General features: G+C 40.1%; 1 protein-coding gene across 4 annotated transcripts in view; it reads right to left on the reverse strand.

The window, feature by feature from the left end:
* The window catches only part of elovl4a (ELOVL fatty acid elongase 4a), a 63,552-nt gene extending 41,376 nt beyond the window's left edge, over positions 1-22,176 (reverse strand). Inside the window, exons 1-3 of one of the 4 annotated variants that reach the window (XM_041188613.1) lie at positions 22,128-22,176; positions 20,254-20,334; positions 8,206-8,305 (exon numbers count right to left, since the gene is read on the reverse strand). In XM_041188613.1, the coding sequence (XP_041044547.1) occupies positions 8,206-8,272 (67 nt within the window). In that variant the 5' untranslated portion in view covers positions 8,273-8,305; positions 20,254-20,334; positions 22,128-22,176. Of the gene's footprint in view, positions 1-6,600; positions 6,672-8,205; positions 8,306-20,253; positions 20,335-21,752; positions 21,820-22,127 lie in introns of those variants that run through there. The other 3 variants (XM_041188612.1, XM_041188614.1, XM_041188615.1) reach the window with 3 other exon arrangements.
* Between the last annotated feature and the right edge of the window lie 372 nt (positions 22,177-22,548).

Raw genomic sequence — 22,548 nt, forward strand, 5'->3', positions numbered from 1 at the left:
GAAAAAATTCCTTCGCATCTCAGTTTTAAATGAGTGCCCCCTTATTCTGTAACTATGTCCCCTAGTTTGTGATTCCCCCACTAGCGGAAACATCTTCTCAACATCTACCCTGTCAAGCTCCCTCAGAATCTTGTATGTTTTCATAAGATCATCCCTCATTCTTCTAACCTCCAATGAATAAAGGCCTAACCTGTTTAGCCGTTCTTGATAAGTCAACCCCTTCATCCCAGGAATTAGTCTCGTGAATCTCTTTTGAACTGCCTCCAATGCCAGTATGTCCTTTCTTAAATACGGGGAACAAAACTGTACATGGTACTCCAGATGTGGTCTCACCAACACCCTGTACAGTTATAACAAGACTTCCCTATTTTTAAACTCCACCCCCCCAGCAATACAGGCCAAAATTCCATTTGCCTTCTTCATTATGTGCTGCACCTGCATGCTAACTTTTTGTGTTTCATGCACAAGAACACCCAGATTCCTCTGTGCTGCACTTGTTTGGAGTCTCTCACCTTTTGATTTTTCCTACCAAAGTACGTGACCTCACACTTTTCTACAGGAAACTCCATCTACAAAGTTTTTGCCCACTCACTCAGCCTATCTATATCTCCTTGCAGATTCCTTATGTCCTCATCACAACATACCCTCCCATCTATTTTTGTATCCTCAGCAAATTTGGATATATTACACTCTGCCCCCTCCTCCAAGTCATTAATATAGATAGTAAATAATTGAGGGCCTAGGACTGATCCTTGTTCTACTCCACTAGTTACGTCTTTCCAACCTGAAAAAGGCCCATTAATCCCAACTCTTCTGTGTGTTAACTGATCCTCAATCCACGCTGATACATTACCCCCAATATCGTGAGCTCCTATCTTGTGCAACAATCTTTTATGTGGCACCTTATCAAATGCCTTCTGGAAATCCAAATATACCACATCTAACAGTTCCCCTTTATCAACTCAACTTGTTATATCCTCGAAGAACTCTAACAAATTTGTCAAACATGGTTTCCCTTTCACAAAACCATGTTGACTCTGTTTGTGTCAATTTTTTCTAAATTTCCTGCTATTTCTTCCTTAATAATAGACTCTAGCATTTTCCCAACAACAGATTTTAAGGTGACTGGCCTATAGTTTCCTGCTTTTTGTCTCCCTCCCTTCTTGAACACTGGTGTCACATTAGCCGTTTTCCAACCTGCTAGGACCCTCCTGGAATCCAGTGAGTTCTTGAATATTTTGACCAATGCCTCCACTATCTCTGCAACCACTTCCTTTAAAAACAACATTTGAAACAAAGAATAATAATTCTCAACAAAAGGCATTAAGTTCATCAACTCCTGTAGCAATATCCTAGGGCTGGGATAATTGGTCTCAAGCAATAACAACAATTGTCCTTTCCTGTTGAGCATGTCTCAGGCCACTGGGGAGCTTTCCCCTTGATTCTTTCATCACTTTGCTAATGATTGGGATTAGGCTAATAAGGCATTAATTGTGGGCTGGATTTGTCTTGCGTTTTGTGGACAGGATGTATATTGTGACAACCTTTGACACTGAAGCAATACAACAAGGAAAATTTATAATTTCTTTAAAAGGTCTTTGGAATCTGTAATCGTTTTAAAGCATGTTTGAAAAGGACTGTTAAGAGTTTGCATCAATTGTAAAGGGATCAATTGTAATTTTTGTGGATAATAAGAAATACTGGTTCATGTGACCTGGCAACCATTGACCTGGAAGTAGTACCGACAGGAAAGAAGCTAAGAAAGGAGCCAAGTAGCTGGCAGACACAAAGGAAAGCTACAGACACAAAGGAGAGTTACAAGCAGAGGAACTGGAGGGTGAAGGCCAGTTCCAGACATAAAGAGAAAGCAGACAGAGACAGAAAAAAGGAGATTGAGGAGAAGCAAATCACTCTGGGCAGAAAAAGAGACAGGAGCTCTTGGAGGCAATGTGAGAGCTGGCTAAAAAAGGTCAAAAACCTAGAACGCTGGGTGAAGATCTCAGAGACACAAGAGAGCTGGATGTTAGTGGCCAAAACATTTTTTTTTATTCTTTCATGGGAAATGGGCATCGCTAGCAAGGCCAACATTTATTGTCCATCCCTAATTGCTCTTGAGAAGGTAGTGATGAGCTACCTTCTTGAACTGCTGCAGTCCATGTGATGTAGGTACACCCACAATGCTTTTAACAAGCTAGTCCAAGATTTTGATGCAGCGACAGTGAACGAACGGTGATGTATTTCTGAGTCAGGATGATGTGTGGCTAACAGAACTTGCAGTTGGTGGTGTTCTCATGTATCTGCTGCCCTTGTCCTTATAGCTGGTAGAGGTCCTGTTTTGGAAGGTACTGTCAAAGGAACGTTGGTGAGTTGCTGCAGTATCTTGTACATACATACACAGTACTGCCACTGTGAATTGGTGGTGGAGGGAATGAATGATTAAGGTGGTGGATGGGGTGCCAATCAAGCAGGCTGCTTTGTCTTGGTGTTGAGCTTGAGTGTTGTTGCAGCACCAGTCATCCAGGCTAGTGGAGAGTATTTAATCACACTTATGACTTTTGCCTTGTAGATAGTGGAGGCTTTGGTGAGTCAGGCAAGTTACTCTCCACAGAATTCCCAGCCTCTGACTGTTCTTGTAGCCACAATATTTATATGGCTGGTCTAGTTCAGTTTCTGGTGAATAGTAACTCCTAGGATGTTGGTGGTGAGGGGTTCAGTGATAGTAATGCAATTGAATGTCAAGGGGAGATGGTTGTATTCTCTCTTATTGGCACTTGTGTGGAACAAATGTCTCTTGCCAATCATCAGACCAAACCTGAATGTTGTCCAGGTCTTGCTGCATATGGGCACAGATTGCTTCAGTGTCTGAATAATGCTGAGCATTGTGCAAGCATCAGCAAATTCTTCTGACCTTATATGGAGGGAAGGTCTTTATGAAACAGTTGAAGATGGGTGCGCTGGGACACTACCCTGAGGAGCTCCTGCAGTGATATCCTAGGACTAAGATGACTGACCTCTAACAACCACAACTTCCTTTATGCTATGTGTGACTCCAACTCCAGCTTCCCCCACCCTTTTCTCATTGACTGCAGTTTTGCAAGGGCTCCTTGATGCCATACTTGGTTAAATGCTGGCCTATTGTCAAGGGCAGTCACTCACACTTCATTTGGACCAGGAGCTGAGTGACCCTTGTGGAACCTAAACTAGAAGTCAGTAAGCAGTTTATTGTTGAGTAAGTGATACTTGATAGCACTGTCAATGATACTTCCCATTGTGAACCGCAGTGTTATTAATTGGTGGGTTGAAAAGGAATTACGGAAAGCTGCACCATCAGGGTTGCCATGACCCGAGAGAGAGAGGGTTTGTAGAAGTGTGCCTTGCTGATGATAATCATACCCATGAAAATCAAAGGTGAAAGCTGTTGATAAGGTGCTGCACAAAAGATTAATACACAAGATAAGATCACACAGAGTTACGGGTAATGTATTAGCTTGGATAGAGGATCGGCTAACTAACAGAAAGCAGAGAGTCAGGATAAATGGGTCTTTTCCTGGATGGCAAGCTGTAACTAGTGGGATGCCACAGGTCGGTCCTTGGGCCCCAACTATTTACAATATATTAATGACTTGGATTCAAGGACAGAAGGTACTAAAGCTAGATTTGCAGATGACACCAAAATAGTTGGGAAAGTAAGTTGCAAGGAGGAAATAAGAAATTTACAAATGAATATGGACAGGTTAGGTGAATGGGCCAAAATTTGGCAGGTGGAATTTAACGTGGATAAGTGTGAGGTTATCCACTTTGGTCGGAAGAATAAAAAGGCAACTTATTATTTAAGTGGAGAGAAACTTCAGAATGCTTCAGTGCAGAGGGATCTGGGTGTCCTTGTGCATGAATCACTGAAAGCTAGTATGCGGGTACAGCAGGTAATAAGGAAGGCAAATGGAATTTTGGCATTTATTGCTAAAGGAATAGAGTATAAAAATAGGGAGGTTTTGTTGCAACTGTACAAGGCACCTGGAGTATTGTGCACAATTTTGGTCCCGTTACTTGAGGAAGAATGTAGTTGCACTGGAGGTGGTTCACAGGAGGTTCACTATATTGATTCCAGAGATGCGGGGCTTATCTTATGAGGTGAGATTGAGCAGTTCAGGCCTATACTCGCTATTGTTTAGAAGGATGCCAGGAGATCTAATTGAGGTATGTAAGATGCTAAAGGGATTAGACAAAGTAGACGTGGAACAGGTGTTTCCTCTTCTGGGGCATTCTAGAATGAGAGACCATAGTTTTAGGCTAAAGGGTGGTAGATTTAAATCAGAGATGAGGAGGAATTACTTTTCTCAAAGGGTCATGAATCGGTGGAATTCACTCCCTCACAGTGCAGTGGATGCTAGGGCGTTGAATAAACTTAAGGAGGAGATAGACAGATTTTTAATTAGTAATGGGTTGAAAGGTTATGGAAAGAGGGTGGGAAATTGGAATTGAGGCCAAAATGAGATCAGCTATGATCGTAATGAATGGCGGGGCAGGATCGAGGAGCTGAATTGCTTACTCATGTTCCTTGTTCTTATGTTCTTATGATAGGACTCACCTATTTTGTGTGAATGAAGAACAGCATATTGTGGAACACTGCAGCTATGTAGTGTCACATTTATGCGGGGAGTGATGTGGATGATTGTGGTCCTGCAAGGTGTATCTTTGTCTTATTGACTATTTAAAGTGAAATTTACCTTTTCATTTGAAGTATCATTTGCCTGTTAGTTTATGTTAATATATGTTATGCTGGTGTTGAAGTTACAAGAAGTGAAATCCTGTTGGTAATTTCTACTGTGGGGGGCCATTTGGTAAATCTGAATATTTTGGTTTATGGTTCCCCCAAGGCGATCATAACAAAACAGGCAATTTTGTTTTACACTGTCCAGTAAAATCTAATATTGGATTCCTGTAGTGGAACAGCTTGGCTAGAAGCATTGTTTGCTCTGAAGCACAGTTCTTCAGCACCATAGATGGGATGTTGTCAGAGTCCGCTAACTTTGCTGTGTCAAGCGCACTCAGCTGTTTTTTGACGTTACGTGAAGTGAGTTGAACTGATTAAATAATTGGCATCAACCTCAGGTGGAGGTTGAGGAGTATTATCCAATCGGCACTTTTATCTGAAAACGACTGCAAACCCCTTGACCTTATCTTTTGCATTACCGTATCATCTCAAGGGGACTTCCACATCTGAGGTTTCTACATTCATCAAAACCATCTCCAATATCGTCCTCACCATCTATACCATCTTGCTTGCTTCAAATCACCCTTCCACTCTAGAATAAACAATCATTACAGCTACTCTTGCAACATCTCTCACTTTCTCTCCTTTGCTTCCACTCATCTCAGCATACATGCTCATTCAATCAGCTCAACAGATCTTCTACTTCTGCCTTTGATGCCCTTGTCCTTATTGTCTCCAAACAGCTCACCTTTTTCCATTCCCATTGGTCTCCCTGTGTAATTTTCACCTTCCTGTCCTTAAAAGCTGAGGGCCATAGACCGGAGCACATCTGGTGGATGACTGTTCTGGATGTTCACTCTCAGATCTAGCTGATCATCTAAAGCAATATTGAATTTCCTTCTCATTTAGTACATGAAATATCCTGGAATCCTCACCTCAGAACTTCCTTTCACTGAGCCCTCTGTTCCAGCTTCACTTTCAACAGAATATCATTTCCATGTGCCCAAGATCAAATTCACCCCATCAGCTGTCTCAAACACCTCCTAACCCATCACTTTGCACTGATCCTATATCGTTATAAAATTTTTCCATCTAACCATCACCAAATTCCTATCTCCATGTGGTCCATCATCTGTGCCCTCTACCAGTCCTTATCATTCAACTCCTTCTTTTCAGGCTCTATTTTTACATCCCTTTAAGACTACTGACATCACCCCCTTCCTCAAAAAACTCTTGATCTCTCCATTCACTGTAAGCACTCTCTTATCCCCATTTTCTTAAGTCCTTGAACATAGCATAACCCCAACAATTTCAAAGACTTGAGAGGTTGAAGTTGGAGGGCATCACGCCGATCACTTCCAAATTTGTACAATTTATTTTCCATCCCACTTACAGCATTAAGGCAGTTCTGCTCAAAATCTCTAAAGGTATTTGACATGATTGTGATCAGTGCACTATAGCTAGCAACCTTCCTTGATACCCCGCAGTATTCAACATAACTGATTACTTCAAACTCGACCATCTCTTCCATGTGGTTCACCTTTGTAGCAATATCCTAGCTTAGTTCTACTCCAACCTGTCTCATTAATGCCAAAACAACTCCTATAATGGTTTCTCCTCCCACAACCAAACAACAACTTCTGATATGCCCCAAGGCTCCATTCTTAGTCATTTCTCTTATATGTAAACAGAGTATCCTTAAATCGCTTTATTTGTAGTCATGGGGGCAGCTTTCAAATATATTCTAATGACAATTAACTTTATTCTGGTACCATTTCTGACTCCCTGATCTCCACTCTGCTGTCAGACTGCTTAAAGCTTTCTTTAACTTAACAATAATCAAGGCCAAAGCCATCCTATTCAGATAGCATCAAAAAATTCCTTACCTTAACTCCAGAGTCCATTCCTCTCTCTGGCTGCTCCTTCAAGCTGGAGCTGAATGTATACAACTTTGGTATCCTTTTTGGCTAAAGGGTGAGCTTCAATCTGCACAAAGGCATAACTAATATTGCTTACTTCCAGATCCACAACTTCTACTTTTCCTCCTAACTCATCCCCATTACCACTGAAATGCTTAGCTAAACATTTGTTACCTCAGGACTTAATTCCTCACTGCTATTGTTGCCAACCTCCTGAGTTTTGCCCTTCAGAAACTGGAACTCCTAAAAAAACTTTTGTATTCTATCCTGTACTCAGCTTGCTTCCCAATTGTACCATCCATCATCAACCATTACCTATCCCCTCAGCAGACTTTCCACCATTCTAACTTTGGACTTCTATGAATACCCTTCACTCCACTCCACACACAGTCAGAGTTTATAGCCATCTCCATCCCACATTCTGGTATGCTGTCTCTAAATCTTTTGACTTTGCTACTTCTCCCTTCTTCCAAAAAGCCTAAACAATTTAAATCTTTGACCTACTTCCAGTCATCTTTCTTTTCATTTCTCACATCACTGCCATCACTTACATTCATCTTAGAGTGCTTTGAGACATTTTAGATTGCTGTCATTTTTGCTCATGACATGTCATGTATGTATATCTGCGCATTAAAATGTTGGTCTATATCCAGAATCAGGTTTTTGGCACAAACACATTAATTGTTTGGAGGACGCTGTAACAAAGGCTCTTTTCTGTCCAAGCCAGGTAATACCTAGGCCTAACATAGAAATCAGAAAAGCACACAATGGGTAATGTGGTTACATCCACACTCTACATGAGGGAGAATTTGTCCTATGGCAGGTGGGCTGGGCAGGAAATGGCAGGTGCGGAGCCAATCGTCGCCCGCAATTGGCTGAGCGCCGCCATTTTACGTGGGCGGGCCTATTAAGGCCCGCTCAGCATAACGCGCAGCAAGTAATGCTTAGCGCTACCTATGCGGGCAGGGGGAAGAGGGAGAGTCAGGGTCTGCACTATTTCGCGCATGCGCATGAAAAGAGCGCAGCAATTTCCTTGAGGCAGCTCTGCCTCAGGGAGATTGAATGAATTATACCCTTCTTAATAAATAAAGTAAAAATTAATTTAAACATTTCCCCTCATGTGACAGTGTCAGATGAGCTGGGACACGTTTGTGAAGTTTGGAAAATGTATTTTATAAAAGCTTCAGGAAACCTCATCCCGCCCATGGATGAGGTTTCCTGAAAAATGCGAAGGCCACTTGGGCTCTTCACCTGCCAGCCAACCTTAAGGTTGGATGGGTAGCATTCTTAACTAGGTTAATTACTTTTTTAATGGCCTTAATAGGCTGTTGACATTTCAGCAGGCGTGCAGCCACCTTCGGTGCGCACCCAACGAACGAAATATCGAAATGACACGTGATGACGTCAGGATGCACGCCCGATATCATCGTGTGTCATTTTACACATCGGCGTGTTGGGCCTGCCCCTGCACACCAACCGGAAGGTTCAGCCCATGAAGAGGTGCACAGAATACAGAAAATCCAGTATTAATGCTGCATTATTCTGAACAGAATATAAATAAATAATAAGTACCTGCAATGATGAGGCTCCATCGATAGAATTCCAGAGAATCATTAATGAGGTGGACTACTGCGTCCATGATTTCATCCAAAAAGTATTACCCTTACAATACCTATGAAAAGTAAAAATAAAATGTTGGTTTGTTTCATAAATTATTCCAGTCATGCCTCTGATATTTTGATACTTTAACATACCTTAAACATAAAGATCTCACAACATATAATAAGACCCAGCAAAATACATAAGGTATATTTGGGCATCAACTTCAAGACTTGAACTATGAGTTCAGGTGAAAGTCTTGGCTCAGTTCTGAGTTAAAAGATCATGAATTGATGCCCCACTCTGAAGATTTCAGCACATAATCTCGGGTGACACTTCAGCCTGAGTGAGTTCTGCACCATCAGAGATGCTCTATATTGAATGAGATATCTGCCATCTTCCTGGAGGAAAACGGTCCCATGACACTGTTTGAAGAAAAGAGGATGTTCTCATTACTAACATTTATTCCTCAAACAACACGTCTAACAGAATGAGATGATCATTTATTCCATTACGGTTTGTAGGACCCTCCCTAAACCTCTCCATTTCCTCCTTTCAGGCCATCCTTAAAACTTACCTCGCTAACCAAGCTCTCCTTCCTAAGCCCAGTGTCAATTTTTATCTCATTAAGCTCCCGCGCAGCACCTTGGGATATTTTCCTCCATAAAGGTAATACATAAATGCAAATTGTTGTTGCTGCTGCACAAATTGGTTGCCACACTTCTTACATTATTACTAGTGACTACACTTTAAACGTGTTTTGTTAGCTACAAAGCTCTTTGGGATTTGTGAAAAGCACTAGACAAATTCAAGCTTTCTTATCTTTAAGGTGAACAACTCAAGCCTGTGAATCGTTTAGAAAAAAAATGAAATTTAAATAAGCCAATGTCCCCACTCCCACCACCATCCAACACCTCACCTGAACCCATCTAGCTGTACTTCATCTTGTCTGTTATTTCTGATCCATTCAGCTCTTCTCACTGACAGCACAATTTCATAAGCAAACAACAAACAACCTGCTTCTAAAGCAAACCAACAAAAAATAAAACCTGCTTCTGAATCGCTCTGTCAATGACACCACCTAACTGGAATTTTGGATCTATGGAAGAGTAAATTTGTAAATTGTTCCCTTCCCAGGAGGAAGCACCTCACTCAATTTGTCACCTCTGCTATACAGCCATGTCAACAATGGAAATTCAATATGGAGGGAGGAAATACTGTAATAATAAGCTAATCTTTGGACCAGTGATTTGACACTTCAACTACCAGAATCACCTGTGGCAATTATACTTGCAACATTATCTAGCAGCACTTCATCACAATTAGAATGATCTGTCCTCACAGTATAATTACAGACCAACTAACTCAAACATTCATTATGTTCAGATAGTAAAGATTAATACCTGAGCCATTTTAAAAGTGAGTTTGTAAAATGGCCTGACCTGCCTTCAGATGCTAAATTACTTCAAAGCACAGCTTCAATAAGGGTGCCTTGAACTATTAATATTACATAAGAGCCATCAATAGCTCTGATAGTAATTATAATTAGTACCTGAAACTCAACAGTCCTTGCTATAAACAACTAACAGATTTTAAAATATTATTTGATAGTGTTATCTATGAAACATAACTTTCTTGCCATTTCCTTTACTAACTTATTACACAGTAGCACCTCCTAAAATTGTTACAGTACCTGCACACTACTGTACTATTAATAATGCTCTATTGTCCAGCCTTCAATTCTGGCTGCTTATAGACACATCATTGTATGTGCTTTGTAGATTCTAAAATCGTTAACAATGCACTAGAATACCATAAATTTCAAATGACTAAAATCAATATAACCCAACTATTCCTCAAAATAAGAATTGTTTCAATGACAACCAAATATAACCTAAATTAACATAATTAAATGAAAATCAATCTTTTATCAAGGGCATACATAAACAGAAGGAAAATTCATTTTTAATATGTTCTTTGCACTTTCAATAGTTTCAAAATTCCTGGCACTGAAACGTATTATCAATTTCTAAGTTACTGCTCTTCATCAAACTCCATTTCTATAATACCATATTAGTTACCTTTCTAATCTCCAAATTCATCAAAACTCTGTCATCCACATTCTCTCCCACACTAAGTCCAGCTTGCCCATTCTCTCAACCAACCTACAGTAGCTCCCTTTTTCCCCAACACCTTGAATTTAAAATCCTCATCTACAGATTCCTCTACAACATTCCCCAGCTTTACAGTCCCTTACATGCCCTCCTGTCACTTCTCTTTATCCTCTCATACATCATCCCATCAACCCGACCGCCACCCCTCAACCCCCCATGGCCATCCATTTCATTATAGTAGGTAAACTCTTCAATTATCTAGAAATTTGCTGTTAAATCTCTCTGCACTTCTACATTCCTCTTAGTCTTGAGGAACTTATTCAAAACTCATCTCCAGTCAACTTTCTAACAAAGGATCAGTATCTGTGTTTTCTCTTCTGTAAAGAACGCTATAAATGTAAACTGCTGTTGGTTGGAAATAGCATGTATAGTATTAATAATTTGCAATCTGATATCTGTAACACACCTCATACACTAGAGGATTTTCAAGCCAATTTAGAAGAGCTTGTATCCTTTGACAGTGAAGAAGACTAGGGAGTAAATTTGTCGGACACTAGCTATCAATGAGGAATCATTGGTACTGAGTGGTGTTCCACAAGGCTCGAAACAGGCTAATGCACTTAAAAAAAAGCTAAATTTGATTTTAGAAACTACAGATTATCAAATATAGGTAACATATTGGAATTGAGAGTACATGTATAGCAAATACTTAATAATAGTCAGCACGGATTTAGAAAGGGAAGACCCTGCCTAACACCCATTGAAATCTCTCCCCTCAATCTCTATGATTCAATCCATAAATCTAATAGGGCAAGAGACATATAGTGTTAACAAACAGGATGCTGGCCACACTGAATCTTTAATCAAGCTAAGAGCCAAAGAAATTCAGAAAAGCATAAAATTGGATACAAAGCTAAATCCAAAAATAGCTTGAGGTGACTCAACAGGTTTAATGTTAAACTTGAGGGGGTGGGGAAGAAAGAGTGGTTTAGTGGAAGCAACACTCTGATCTGTGTTAATTCCAATGCAAATTAATCATCTGAAACTAAAGCCAGCTAAAACAATGGCAGCAGTAGAGACAGAATGCAGCAAATGATTTAAAAATAGATTTAGATTGTTTACTCAATTGAGTTTACAACTGAGCAGATGAAATTTTCACACAGGTAAATGGAAAGTATAGTTTATCAGAAATCATGAATTATAATTATACAAATGAAATTGAATTAGTACAGTGAGTTTTCATTTACAAAGTCCAGAAAACATGAAAGTAATTTCAAAAATCTAATAGAATACACATTATTTAGGTTTGATACTGCACTGCTCAGACCACGTGTTGAGTTTTAGTTTTACCTTACCACAATAATGATAAACACCTTAGAAAGGGTACAGCAGAGGACAAGACTAACCTCATGTATAAGGAGATGAACTAGGAAGAAAGATTATAGAAGCTTAACTGCCTTTCCAGACTGCAAAGCTAAGAGGGGCCTTACAACTCAAAGTATATAAAATATAAAATGGTACGAATCAACGAACTCAAATAGTTCAAATTAAGCAAGGAATGCAAGACCTGTGAAAATAAATTTATATTCCACTATTTTTCATTTAAGTCAGCTAAAGAGGAGGACCACCTTTACTCAAAACAGTGACACTATTTGGAATAATCTACCAGGCAGAATTATATAGTTGGATTCTACATAACAAAAAGTTATATTAGTGGAATGAACTTCAATTAGTCATTTGGTCTTTCTTCTTCTTATATATGGAATCTCCAATAATGCTGCTTCATGGCGGTACACTGGTCAAATAAGCAAGTGGTAGACTTACAAAGCCTGGCCAGTTTCAGCTTCTTCATCAGACAGCTGAGAGTTACAGTAATTCCAGAGAGGAAGCTTGCCTGAAAACCTGTGAACATCTGATGTGCAAAACTGTGATTCAACTTTGTTCTTCTTTCTGCAATGTCATCACGTTACTATTTCAAATCATTCAGCTTCTGACATTTTCAAGCCAAGTACTCGGAATTTGACATATCTTATTGCAAGTTTCCTTCTATACAAATTATCATTTTCACTAGTGCTTCATTAATTATTTATTAGAATAGTCACACTAGGGGAAGAATTTTCCCCCCGTTGGAGAGGTGAGTGCAGGAGCGGGCGCTGGCAGGCATGCCTCCAATTGGCGCCCCCAACTGGGGGTGCATCGCCATTTTACGTGGGCGGGCCAATTAAGGCCCGCCCAGCATGACGCAAAAGAGCACACTCATCTTCCTGAGGCTAAGTGCTGCCTCAGGGAGATTGGCGCCAAATTTAAAAATGGCAAAGGTGCAAAAACAAAATTTCCTTGACATGTCCCCTCATGTAACACTGCCACATGAGTTGGTTCATGTCCATCAGTTTAAATCATACATTTACTAAATTTTTTAAAGACCCTCATGAAACTTCATCCCGCCCGTGGATGAGGTTTCATGCTTTTTCTGAAGCCCGCCAGGGCTCCCGGCCTGCCCGCCAACCCTAAGGTTGGACAGTCAGGTCCATTAATGAGGTTAATGACTTTGTCAATGGCCTCAATAGGCCGTTGACAGGTCGGTAGGCTCACAGCTGATTCGGCCGCACCCCCACCAACCTGAAAACTGAAATGACGTGGGATGATGTCGGGAGTTCTGCCCGACGTCATTCCTTGTTGACGAGCAGGCCCTGCCCCCCGCTCACCGACCCAAAGATCCTGCCCTCGGGTTTTGCTTATTGCAGGTTGAAACAACTTCCTGTTTCATGATCAAATCAGATCTCCTCAAATGTCTTCCAAATCTTGGGAGTGATGCTAGTTACCAGATTTCCACAATTCTAAGAATTAGAGGACTGGAAGTGACCTTGAGAACAAGGGGCAAAACACTGCTTTGATAAACTTATTGGAATTTTATCTGTGTGGGACAGCCCCAATATCCTTCTGTAGGGCAATTCCAACATTAATGCGAACAATTAAATTGCAATTTATTTTGATTCACCTTTAAAATGAGAAATCTAGTTATACTGTGCAAAAGTTTATGCAGATCTAATTATTTAGCATGTCTCAATAAAACCACCCATCAGTTAGATATATCCGCTATAGTCACCAAAGAATGGCTATTGATTCAATATAGTTAATGATAAATGCAGAGGTGAAATGCTCCCACACTGTCTCACCAAGCCCACACTACTGTACTTCGTTTTTAGGGAACATAAAGCGATATTAAAAATATAAACACTAGCCTAAAATTAAAGCAAAAACTTTACTGTTAACAGGAATGCAAAGAAATCAAAAGGATTCACCTATCATATTCCAACTGAGTTACAGATATGGTAAAGATTGAACACTACAGAAAACAACAGGTACTGCTATAGAATTATAAACGAACATAAAATGCTAGTCTATTTTCTCTAAGAATAACTCCCTCTTTTGCGAGCCAATGAATTTTTTTTTCCATTATGGTAAATCCTTGCCACAACAGAATAACATTTAAAATAGAAGGGGTTCAAGAATGTAGCTTAAATTTCTCTTTTGTTTGAGATAAATGACAAACAGGTTGCATCTGCTGCAATAGTGACTTGAGCTAGCGATTTGCATGGAAACAGGAAATGTACGTGATACAATTAAAATTTGAGATGGAATATCAATCAAGATCTGGAAGTTCCAGCTCTTTCCTTCTGAAAGACATTTCAGAAAAGGTGATGCCTTTGCAGTTAAACGGTGCCCACCATAAAAACTGTGGTGTCAGAAATGAAGGTATATTGTGAGTTTTGAGATTGCCTGGCCCCATATGACTCAAGCAGCGCATAAAGGAAGAAGCAAAAGGGGTTCTTAATTATATGAAAAATCGACATAGCAGTAAAGCTGTTGGGAATGTAGATGGTTAGAAAAGTGGCCGCACATAGTCAAGAAATAAGTGATGCACTGTCCTATCCTCCAATTTCAAATGCCACATGATATAAAATTTAAGGCTATTTGCTCCCACATCCCATTTATCAAGGGCATGAAATAAAATCATTTGAACACTTTTAACCATCAAGCCTTAAACATAGCTATAAGATTGAAAAATTAGTTTAGATATTGAAAAATAAGTCTGATTATTAAATGCAATGCAATTATGAACAAGTTATTTTAAAATGTGATAATCTGTGACTGTTACCTCTGTGAAAATTAGCTGCAGTCAGTTCCACTAAAATAAAAAATAACATTTCTATTGTGTATATATTATCTCTAATTGCAGCTTTATTTTTCATGACATTTTGTGCCTTTTAATGTATTTTACTGCAAATTCTTCTCTTTCACAGGTTGCAAATCACCCAGAGGATATGGTTCCATAGGGCTGGATATCCTCTAGTACCAACCCTAGTAACCATTATTCATGCGTAACTATTACTTGGATGTGAATCTCAACCTTACAGATTATTCAACCAAGGAGAGAGTCATAGCTGTGCCCAAATCAGTTCTAGTTGTATGTCCATGCATGCACTACCAGCAAGGTCTCTAGCTAGCAATCTGAAGCAGGAATGCAGAATGACCTTCCTCTCCCTGACCAAAGAGTTTTAACAGTCAATTCTGGTGTCCCTGCTGCCATTCTACAAATATCAAATAACTCAGCATAGAGTAGGGGTTGAACCTGGAAATTTCCAGGTCTGTAAGACGCAGCTGCTCAATGGATAAAGTTGAAAGAGAACTTTTCTGTTCTCTGAAAAATTTAGCATATGCTGCACAATTTTATTGATCATCGTTAATAAAATAAATCACGACTTTAGAGTCATTTGGATGTTTCATTTTACTCTTTTGAGCAACCAATTAAACTAAATTAAAGAAAATGAGGGACAAAATAAGAAGCAGCCCCTTAAAAGGATACTGCAAAAAGAAGAACTAATCTTAAAGGAAACTAACAACATCAAATTAAAATGTGATTCGAGGGTTCATGTTTTCATTATAATTGAGCATTCTAATAATAAACAAGTGAAGACGGCACTCAGTGGAGTGCATACCTCCACCACACTGTGTTAACTCAATGTTACTAAAATTACACACCCCTTTCTTGAGGCTTTAACCTGCCTGGTTGGTATTCTATAACTACAAAGCTGAAAAAAATACACCTTTTTATTAAGACTTCCATCTCAAGGAGGTTTCAGGGCGCTGGTCTGAAAATTTGCACTCATTTTGACAGCTGTGACAAATTCCACCACAGCAACTGAGACAACTCAGAACATTCTAAAAAACAGTCAATTCACCCTCTCTCCCAATGTTAATGGATCCTTTAAAATATTCCATGATCCCGATCCACATCTTGGCCAAAAACCAATCAGTTCTTCCTTGGTCATACCCTATCTGTTTACCAAACTTTGTTCAAATCTATTCATTAGTTTTTGAAATTATATTGTTAACAAGGGGGAAAATATTATCCCTGCCCACCTTTAGTGATGGAGGTAACACCATAAAACCATCTCATCCCACTTAGTTTAGTCTCCTCTACAATGAGTAACATCTATGTACAATGAAGCGAATAGAAACTAAACTAGTCAATTTAATCAAATTATTTTGTTACAACCATGGCTTCTAATGATATAGACATGCAATAAATGTCTTGATTAGTTATTAGCTCTGACAACATCAGTGAGGACACCTTACTTTGTTGTTGTGTAGTGTCAAATGGGACAGATTCCGAACGGATCTAGCAACTCAAAATTGGGTATCCATCAGGTGTTGTAAGTCATCAACAAAGCAAAATTGTACTCCACTGCAAGCACCTCATGGACTGGCATATCCCTCCCTCTACCACTGCCATCAAACCAGGGGGACTTTGGTAGCCTTCCATTTCGTGAGATGAGGATGTGCACCTTAGTGGTCAATTCTGTTAAAAATCATTTGATGTGACTCAGGAACCCTTCTCTGGCTTGGCAGCCTCTGCTACATTTGCTACAGAGGAGGATAGTGAGTTGAGAAGGTGCAGGATTCACTGGCCTCTGCTTTCTCTTGGCCAACGAGGTTCAACGTGGACTGTAGATGTATGCCAGGAGTACATAAGAAGTAGGAGTCATTTGGCCCCTCAGACCTGCTCCGCCATTCAACAAGATCATGTCTAATCTGATTGTGGCCTTAACTCCACTTTCCTGCCTGCCCCCATAACTCATGACACTCTTGTTGATCAAAAATCTATCTAACCTAGCCTTGAATGCATTCAATGTTCAGTTCATCTCAGCATCGCCCTGTCAAGTCCCCTCAGAATCTTAAATGTTTTAATAAGATCACTTCTCATTCTTCTAAACTCCAATGAGTAAAGGTCAAACCTGCTCAGCCTTTCCTTGGAAGAAAAAACCTTCATCTCAGGAATCAGCCTAGTGAACCTTCCTTGAACTGCTTTCAATGCAAGTATGTACCTAATTAAGTAAGGTGACCAAAACTATGTAGAGTACTCCAGGTGTGGTCTCACCATTACCCTGTACAGCTGTAGCAAGACATCCCTATTTTTGAACTCCATTCCCCTTGTAATAAAGGCCAACACTGTCTTCTTAATTGCTTGTTTTCCTGCATGCTGACTTCTTGTGATTCATGTACAAAGATAGCTTTGAAGAAAGGTCATACAGACTCGAAACATTCACTCTGTTTTTCTCTCAACAGATGCTGTCAGATCTGCTGAGTTTTTCCGGCATTTTGTTTTTATTACCCAAATACCTCCATACTGCAGCATTTAGCAGTCTCTCTATTTAAATAATATTTTTCAGCTATTTTTGTTGTTGTTTCTCTGTCAGACCTGCTGAGTTTTTCCAGCTATTTTTGTTTTTGTTTCTCTGATGATGCCACTTTCTAAAACAGTTCCTCTGACATGTCTTCCTTCTTCCTTAACCGAGGTTTTCAACTCACGGTGGTTGACAGGGTCCTCAACCGTATCCGGCCCATCTCCCGCACATCCGCCCTCACTAGTTCCTCGCCCTCCCAGAACCATGATAGGGTCCCCCTTGTCTTCACTTATCATCCCACCAGCCTCTGTGTTCAAAGGATCATCCTCCGCCATCTCCAGCATGATGCCACCACCAAACACATCTTCCCTTCACCCCCCCGCCCCCAACCGGGCAGCTTTCCGCAGGGATCGTTCCCTCCGGGACACCCTGGTCCACTCCTCCATCACCTCCTACACCTCAACCCCCTCCCACAGCACCTTCCCATGCAACCGCAGAAGGTGCAACACCTGCCCCTTTACGTCCCCCCTCCTCACCGTCCAAGGGCCTAAACACTCCTTTCAAGTGAAGCAGCGCTTCACTTGCACTTCCCTCAATTTAGTCTACTGCATTTGCTGCTCCCAATGTGGTTTCCTCTACATTGGAGAGACCAAACGCAGACTGGGTGACCGCTTTGCGGAACACCTTCAGTCTGTCCGCAAGCATGACCCAGACCTCCCTGTCGCTTGCCATTTCAACACACCACCCTGCTCTCTTGCCCACATGTCCGTCCTTGGCCTGCTGCAATGTTCCAGTGAAGCTCAACGCAAACTGGAGGAATAACACTTCATCTTCTGACTAGGCACTTTACAGCCTTCCTGACTTAATATTGAGTTCAACAATTTCAGATCATGAACTCTCTCCTCCATCCCCACACCCTTTCCGATCCCTCTTTTTCCAAAAGTTTATAATTTAAAAAAAATATTTTTCTTTTCCCACCTATTTTTAAGTTTATTTCAATCTATTGTTTTATCTCCACCTTTTAGCCCATTTCGATCCCTTCCCCACATCACCCCAACTAGGGCCATCTGCCACTAGCTTTTCATCCGTGTTACCCTTAATATCCCCATTAGCACATTCCTTAGATAATATCACCACCGTCAACACCCTTTTGTCCTTTAGTCTATGACATCTTTGGCAATCTCTTCTTTGCCTCCAACTATCACTGGCCATCTATCCAGCTCTACCTGTCCCACCCCCCTCTACTAGCTTATATTTCACCTCATTTCTCTAATCCTTAGTCCTGATGAAGAGTCATACGGACTCGAAACATCAACTGTGTTCCTCTCCACAGATGCTGTCAGACCTGCTGAGTTTTTCCAGCTATTTTTGTTTTTTTTCAGATTTCCAGCATCTGCAGTATTTTGCTTTTAAATAATATTCCAGTTTTCTATTCTTCCTGCTAAAGTGGTCAACCTCACAATTTCCCACATTATACTCCATCTGTCAATTTTTTGCCAACTCATTTAACCTATCTATATCCCTTTGCAGGCTCTTTGTATTCTCCTACCTACCTTTGTATCATCAGCAAATTTGGCTACAATACAGTTGGTCCCTTCATCCAAGTCATTAATATAGATCGGAAATAGCTGAGGCTCCTGTGACACTCCAATAATAACAGTTTGCCAACGTGAAAATTAACCATTTATTCCGACTTTCTGTTTCCTGTTAGTTAGTCAAAATTCTATCCACGCTAATATATCACCTCCAACACTATAAGCTCTTATCTTGTGTAGTAACCTTATCAAATGCCTTTTGGAAATCCAAATACACTACATCCACCCTGCTTGTTATTTTGTCAAAGAACTCTAATAAATTTGTCAAAATGCCCTTTCGTAAAACTATGTTGACTCTGCATGATTGTATTACAATTTTCCAAATGTCTTGCTACTACCTCTTTAATAATGGATTCTCGCATTTTCCCAGCGACAGACTTTAGGCTAACTGACCTATAATTTCCTGCTTTCTGTCTCACTCCTTTCTTGAACAGAGGTGTTACATCTGCAGTTTTCCAATCTGCTGGAACTTTTACAGAATCTAGGGAATTTTGGAAGATTACAACCAATGCATTTACTATCTCTTTTAAGGTTCTAGGGTGCAGGCCATCAGGTCCAGGGGACTTGCGAGCTTTAAGTTCCATTAGTTTTCCCATTACTTTTTCTCTAGTGATAGTGATTGTTTTAAGTTCCTCCCTCCCTTTTGCCTCTTGATTTTTTACTATTCTTGAATGATTAATCAAACAATGTTTTACAGAATTCTTCACAATTATTTTAAAAGGAGAACTGATGGTGACATTTATTATTTGAACCAGAAGATTAAAAAAAAACTTTCCCAAAGAGTGACAACCTTAACCACATGTTCAACTCCACATACTACCTAAAATCAAATGGCATTTGCTTTAAGATACAAATTTAATAATGAAAATTAGAAGATGCAGTAAAACATGTCCTTTTGCTTCTCAGACATGGATTAGATTTCATTCTCTAATTCCCCCTCAGTTATATAAAGGTTGCTATTCAAATTATTCTGGACACTTCCGAATGGACATGACTCCACAGTAACTACTTGTGCCATGTGATACTTGACTCCTGACTATGTTTATATGTGCTGGAAGGAGGCCCAAAGAATGAAGCAGATACCTTAAAATTGAGTTTTACCTTCAAACAAAAAAATCACCCCATTGCCCCAGATGAATCCTCAAACTTTGCCAATATTGCAATTTATGTTAATTTATAAAATCCAAATAAATACATTTCAGTCCTTCCCCATATCTCTACAGATAACATGACACATTGTCCTACTTAATATTATTTAATAGTTCCTTGTCTGTGTTCAGTTAGTTGATCCCAACTGAGATGGCAGTGGTATGCTAAAATTGACCTCAGATGTCATGGACTCACTGCAAGGATTCTCAATTCTGATTATTAACCAGCACCCATCTGAAGGAAAGTAGATACTGTACCAAGTCAGAACAAAATCAGACTTGCTGCAATGTCTTTCTTGATGAATGGTCAGCCTACCGTCACTGTCCTTTAACCAAGCTACATCACTTCAGCCAATATTTCCTTCTTTGTCTCAGTGCCTATTTTGTCTGATTAACACAGAAAAGCATCGGAGATAATTTACAAAAGCATAAAAGTGCTATATAAATGCAATCTATTGATGTTGTCTAAACTCACAGATGAAGAATGGTAAAAGTCCAGGATGGCTGCCAGTGAATTTGAAACTATGCTGCAGCATGAGTCACTATATCCAGAAAACTGTGGATTGAAGAGATAAGGGAATAAATTGAGGCAAAGATGCTCACTAGCATACCAAACAATTTGTTCCTGAAACATCTCTACATAACTTGTACCACTTTTGTAGCTTATTTGTGAAAGTTCATAGCATGTTAACACTGCACTGACCTTTTTGCTTGTATTACTACTACCGCATATGATATTGAAAAGATGTCAATGTAGTTAATTTCTATTTTAACTGGAAAAACCAAACAGATTAGCTGTTGTACAGATATTTAGAAGAAATAGGGTTGCTTCTGAATTGTGCATTTTCCATTATTTCAAAATATATCGCACTAAATAACTGAATGAATGATATTTTTGTCATAAATATTTCCTAGGGAACCTACAAACACATTTCTGGAGTGATGAACCTTTTTTTTCTCGGAAGGTCAAATATTCTGAGTTGCAATATGGGCTGCACCCGTACACCATACTGATCTTTGTATTTTTAATAAAATTTAAAGAACAGTAAATCATGCATTTTTGACGTATGTCAATGCGTGATGTTAAGGGATATTACAGATATACCCGGTTTCTCTCTCACTGGTGAACTCTAGCACACATTCAAAATAATCGTGAATATCTCATAAAGCAATAAAAAAAATCCCCTTAGTCATTACTAGGCGCATATCGAAAAATATCGATTTCTTTCCTCAAATGTCGAATTTACCTGGACCAAATTGAAGACTGATCTCTACATGCTAAACCAGCAATCGGAAATATTAGCCCAGCATAAAAATCATACTAAAGGTACACTCTCAGCTCGTTTGAAATAAACATCTAAAGCATCAAAATCATTGCATAAATCATCATAAAATTTCATCTTTTGGCAAAAAACGGCTGGAGTCACCATTCATTTTCTTCATACGAAAAGGGGTAAAATAAGAGCCAATAAACAGCTGACTTTTCCCCTCTTCCAAAATAATGTCAAGTGAGATGCATGTCATCCCACTGCATTTTCCCAGTCTTCGATTTCTAGAAATATTCTTAATTGATAGTTAGATGAACGAATCACCTGAACTCAAGAACAAATGAACGTGACATCTGGCAGAGGGAAAACCATTTCGAAATATACACTATATATATATATGTGTGTGTGTGTGTAAAAAAAATAAGAATTTTGAAAAAAAAATTAATCCTGCAAACTGTTCAGCAAATCCAGTCAGGCAGACGAAGCCCACTGCTTACTTCAAATCTGATCAATCACATTAATCGCATGGTACAGAGATATGAAAAAAAATGCACTCGCTCCAAACACATCACCCATTTAATACAACTCCACAGCCACTGCGATGGATACCAAACCATGAAAAATCCGACATGCACGGGTTCTCCTTGCCATTACGGTCCCGTGGACGGTGTGGGCGATGCTGGATATTTATTTCTGTTCCTCTTACCTTGACTGTGACCAGAGATCCTCTGCCGCACATTCAGTCCAAGGTCACTGTCTCCCCGCCCACGCGCACCACCCGCCCACCGCGTGCTCGCAACCCCCGCGCGCTCGCACGCCCCGCCACCACCACACCCCCGCGCGCTCCCGGGAGACGAGACTCTCGCGCACAAACCGTCCCCTGTTCCAACCCACCCCGCTGGCCAGGTCAAACGTGACTAACGACGTTATTGCCGACAATCTGAAGCCAACCGGTATCTGATATGCTTTCGGTGTATTATTTTTGGAAGGGGGCGATCGATGGGAGATCCTTCTTTTAACACCCGTGGTTTGATCTCCCGGCTTGGTCTGTCCGGCCAGCGCCTGTCACTCACTCACTCACCATCACCATGTCCACCCCGCAGCACTATCACTCGCACAACCTTCACTGCGCATGCGGCTGAACCATCATGGCACAATCTGCGCATGTAACATCCCGTGCTCAGCGGACAGCACAAGTGCGCAAAATGGTACTGGCTTAATTATACCAAAATAACAACAATTAGTACTGTTTATTTCAGCACTCAGCAGCAAACTTCTAAAGAAATCAGACGACAGTCGCCTACATTGAAATCTAATTGCTACAGTTTTGCCCCTTCATTTAATCTATCAACATCCCTCGGTAATTTTATGCTTCCATCTGCACAGCGTACAATGCTGCTTATCTTTGTGTTGGTTTTCTACCCCATCTTCTAAGTCGTAAATAAATGCAGTGAATAGTTGAGATCCCGTTAATGACTACTCAGAGCCTATTTCCTCGATAG

The sequence above is a fragment of the Carcharodon carcharias genome, chromosome 5 (assembly GCF_017639515.1).
Source record: "Carcharodon carcharias isolate sCarCar2 chromosome 5, sCarCar2.pri, whole genome shotgun sequence".
NCBI classification, from domain to species: domain Eukaryota; kingdom Metazoa; phylum Chordata; class Chondrichthyes; order Lamniformes; family Lamnidae; genus Carcharodon; species Carcharodon carcharias.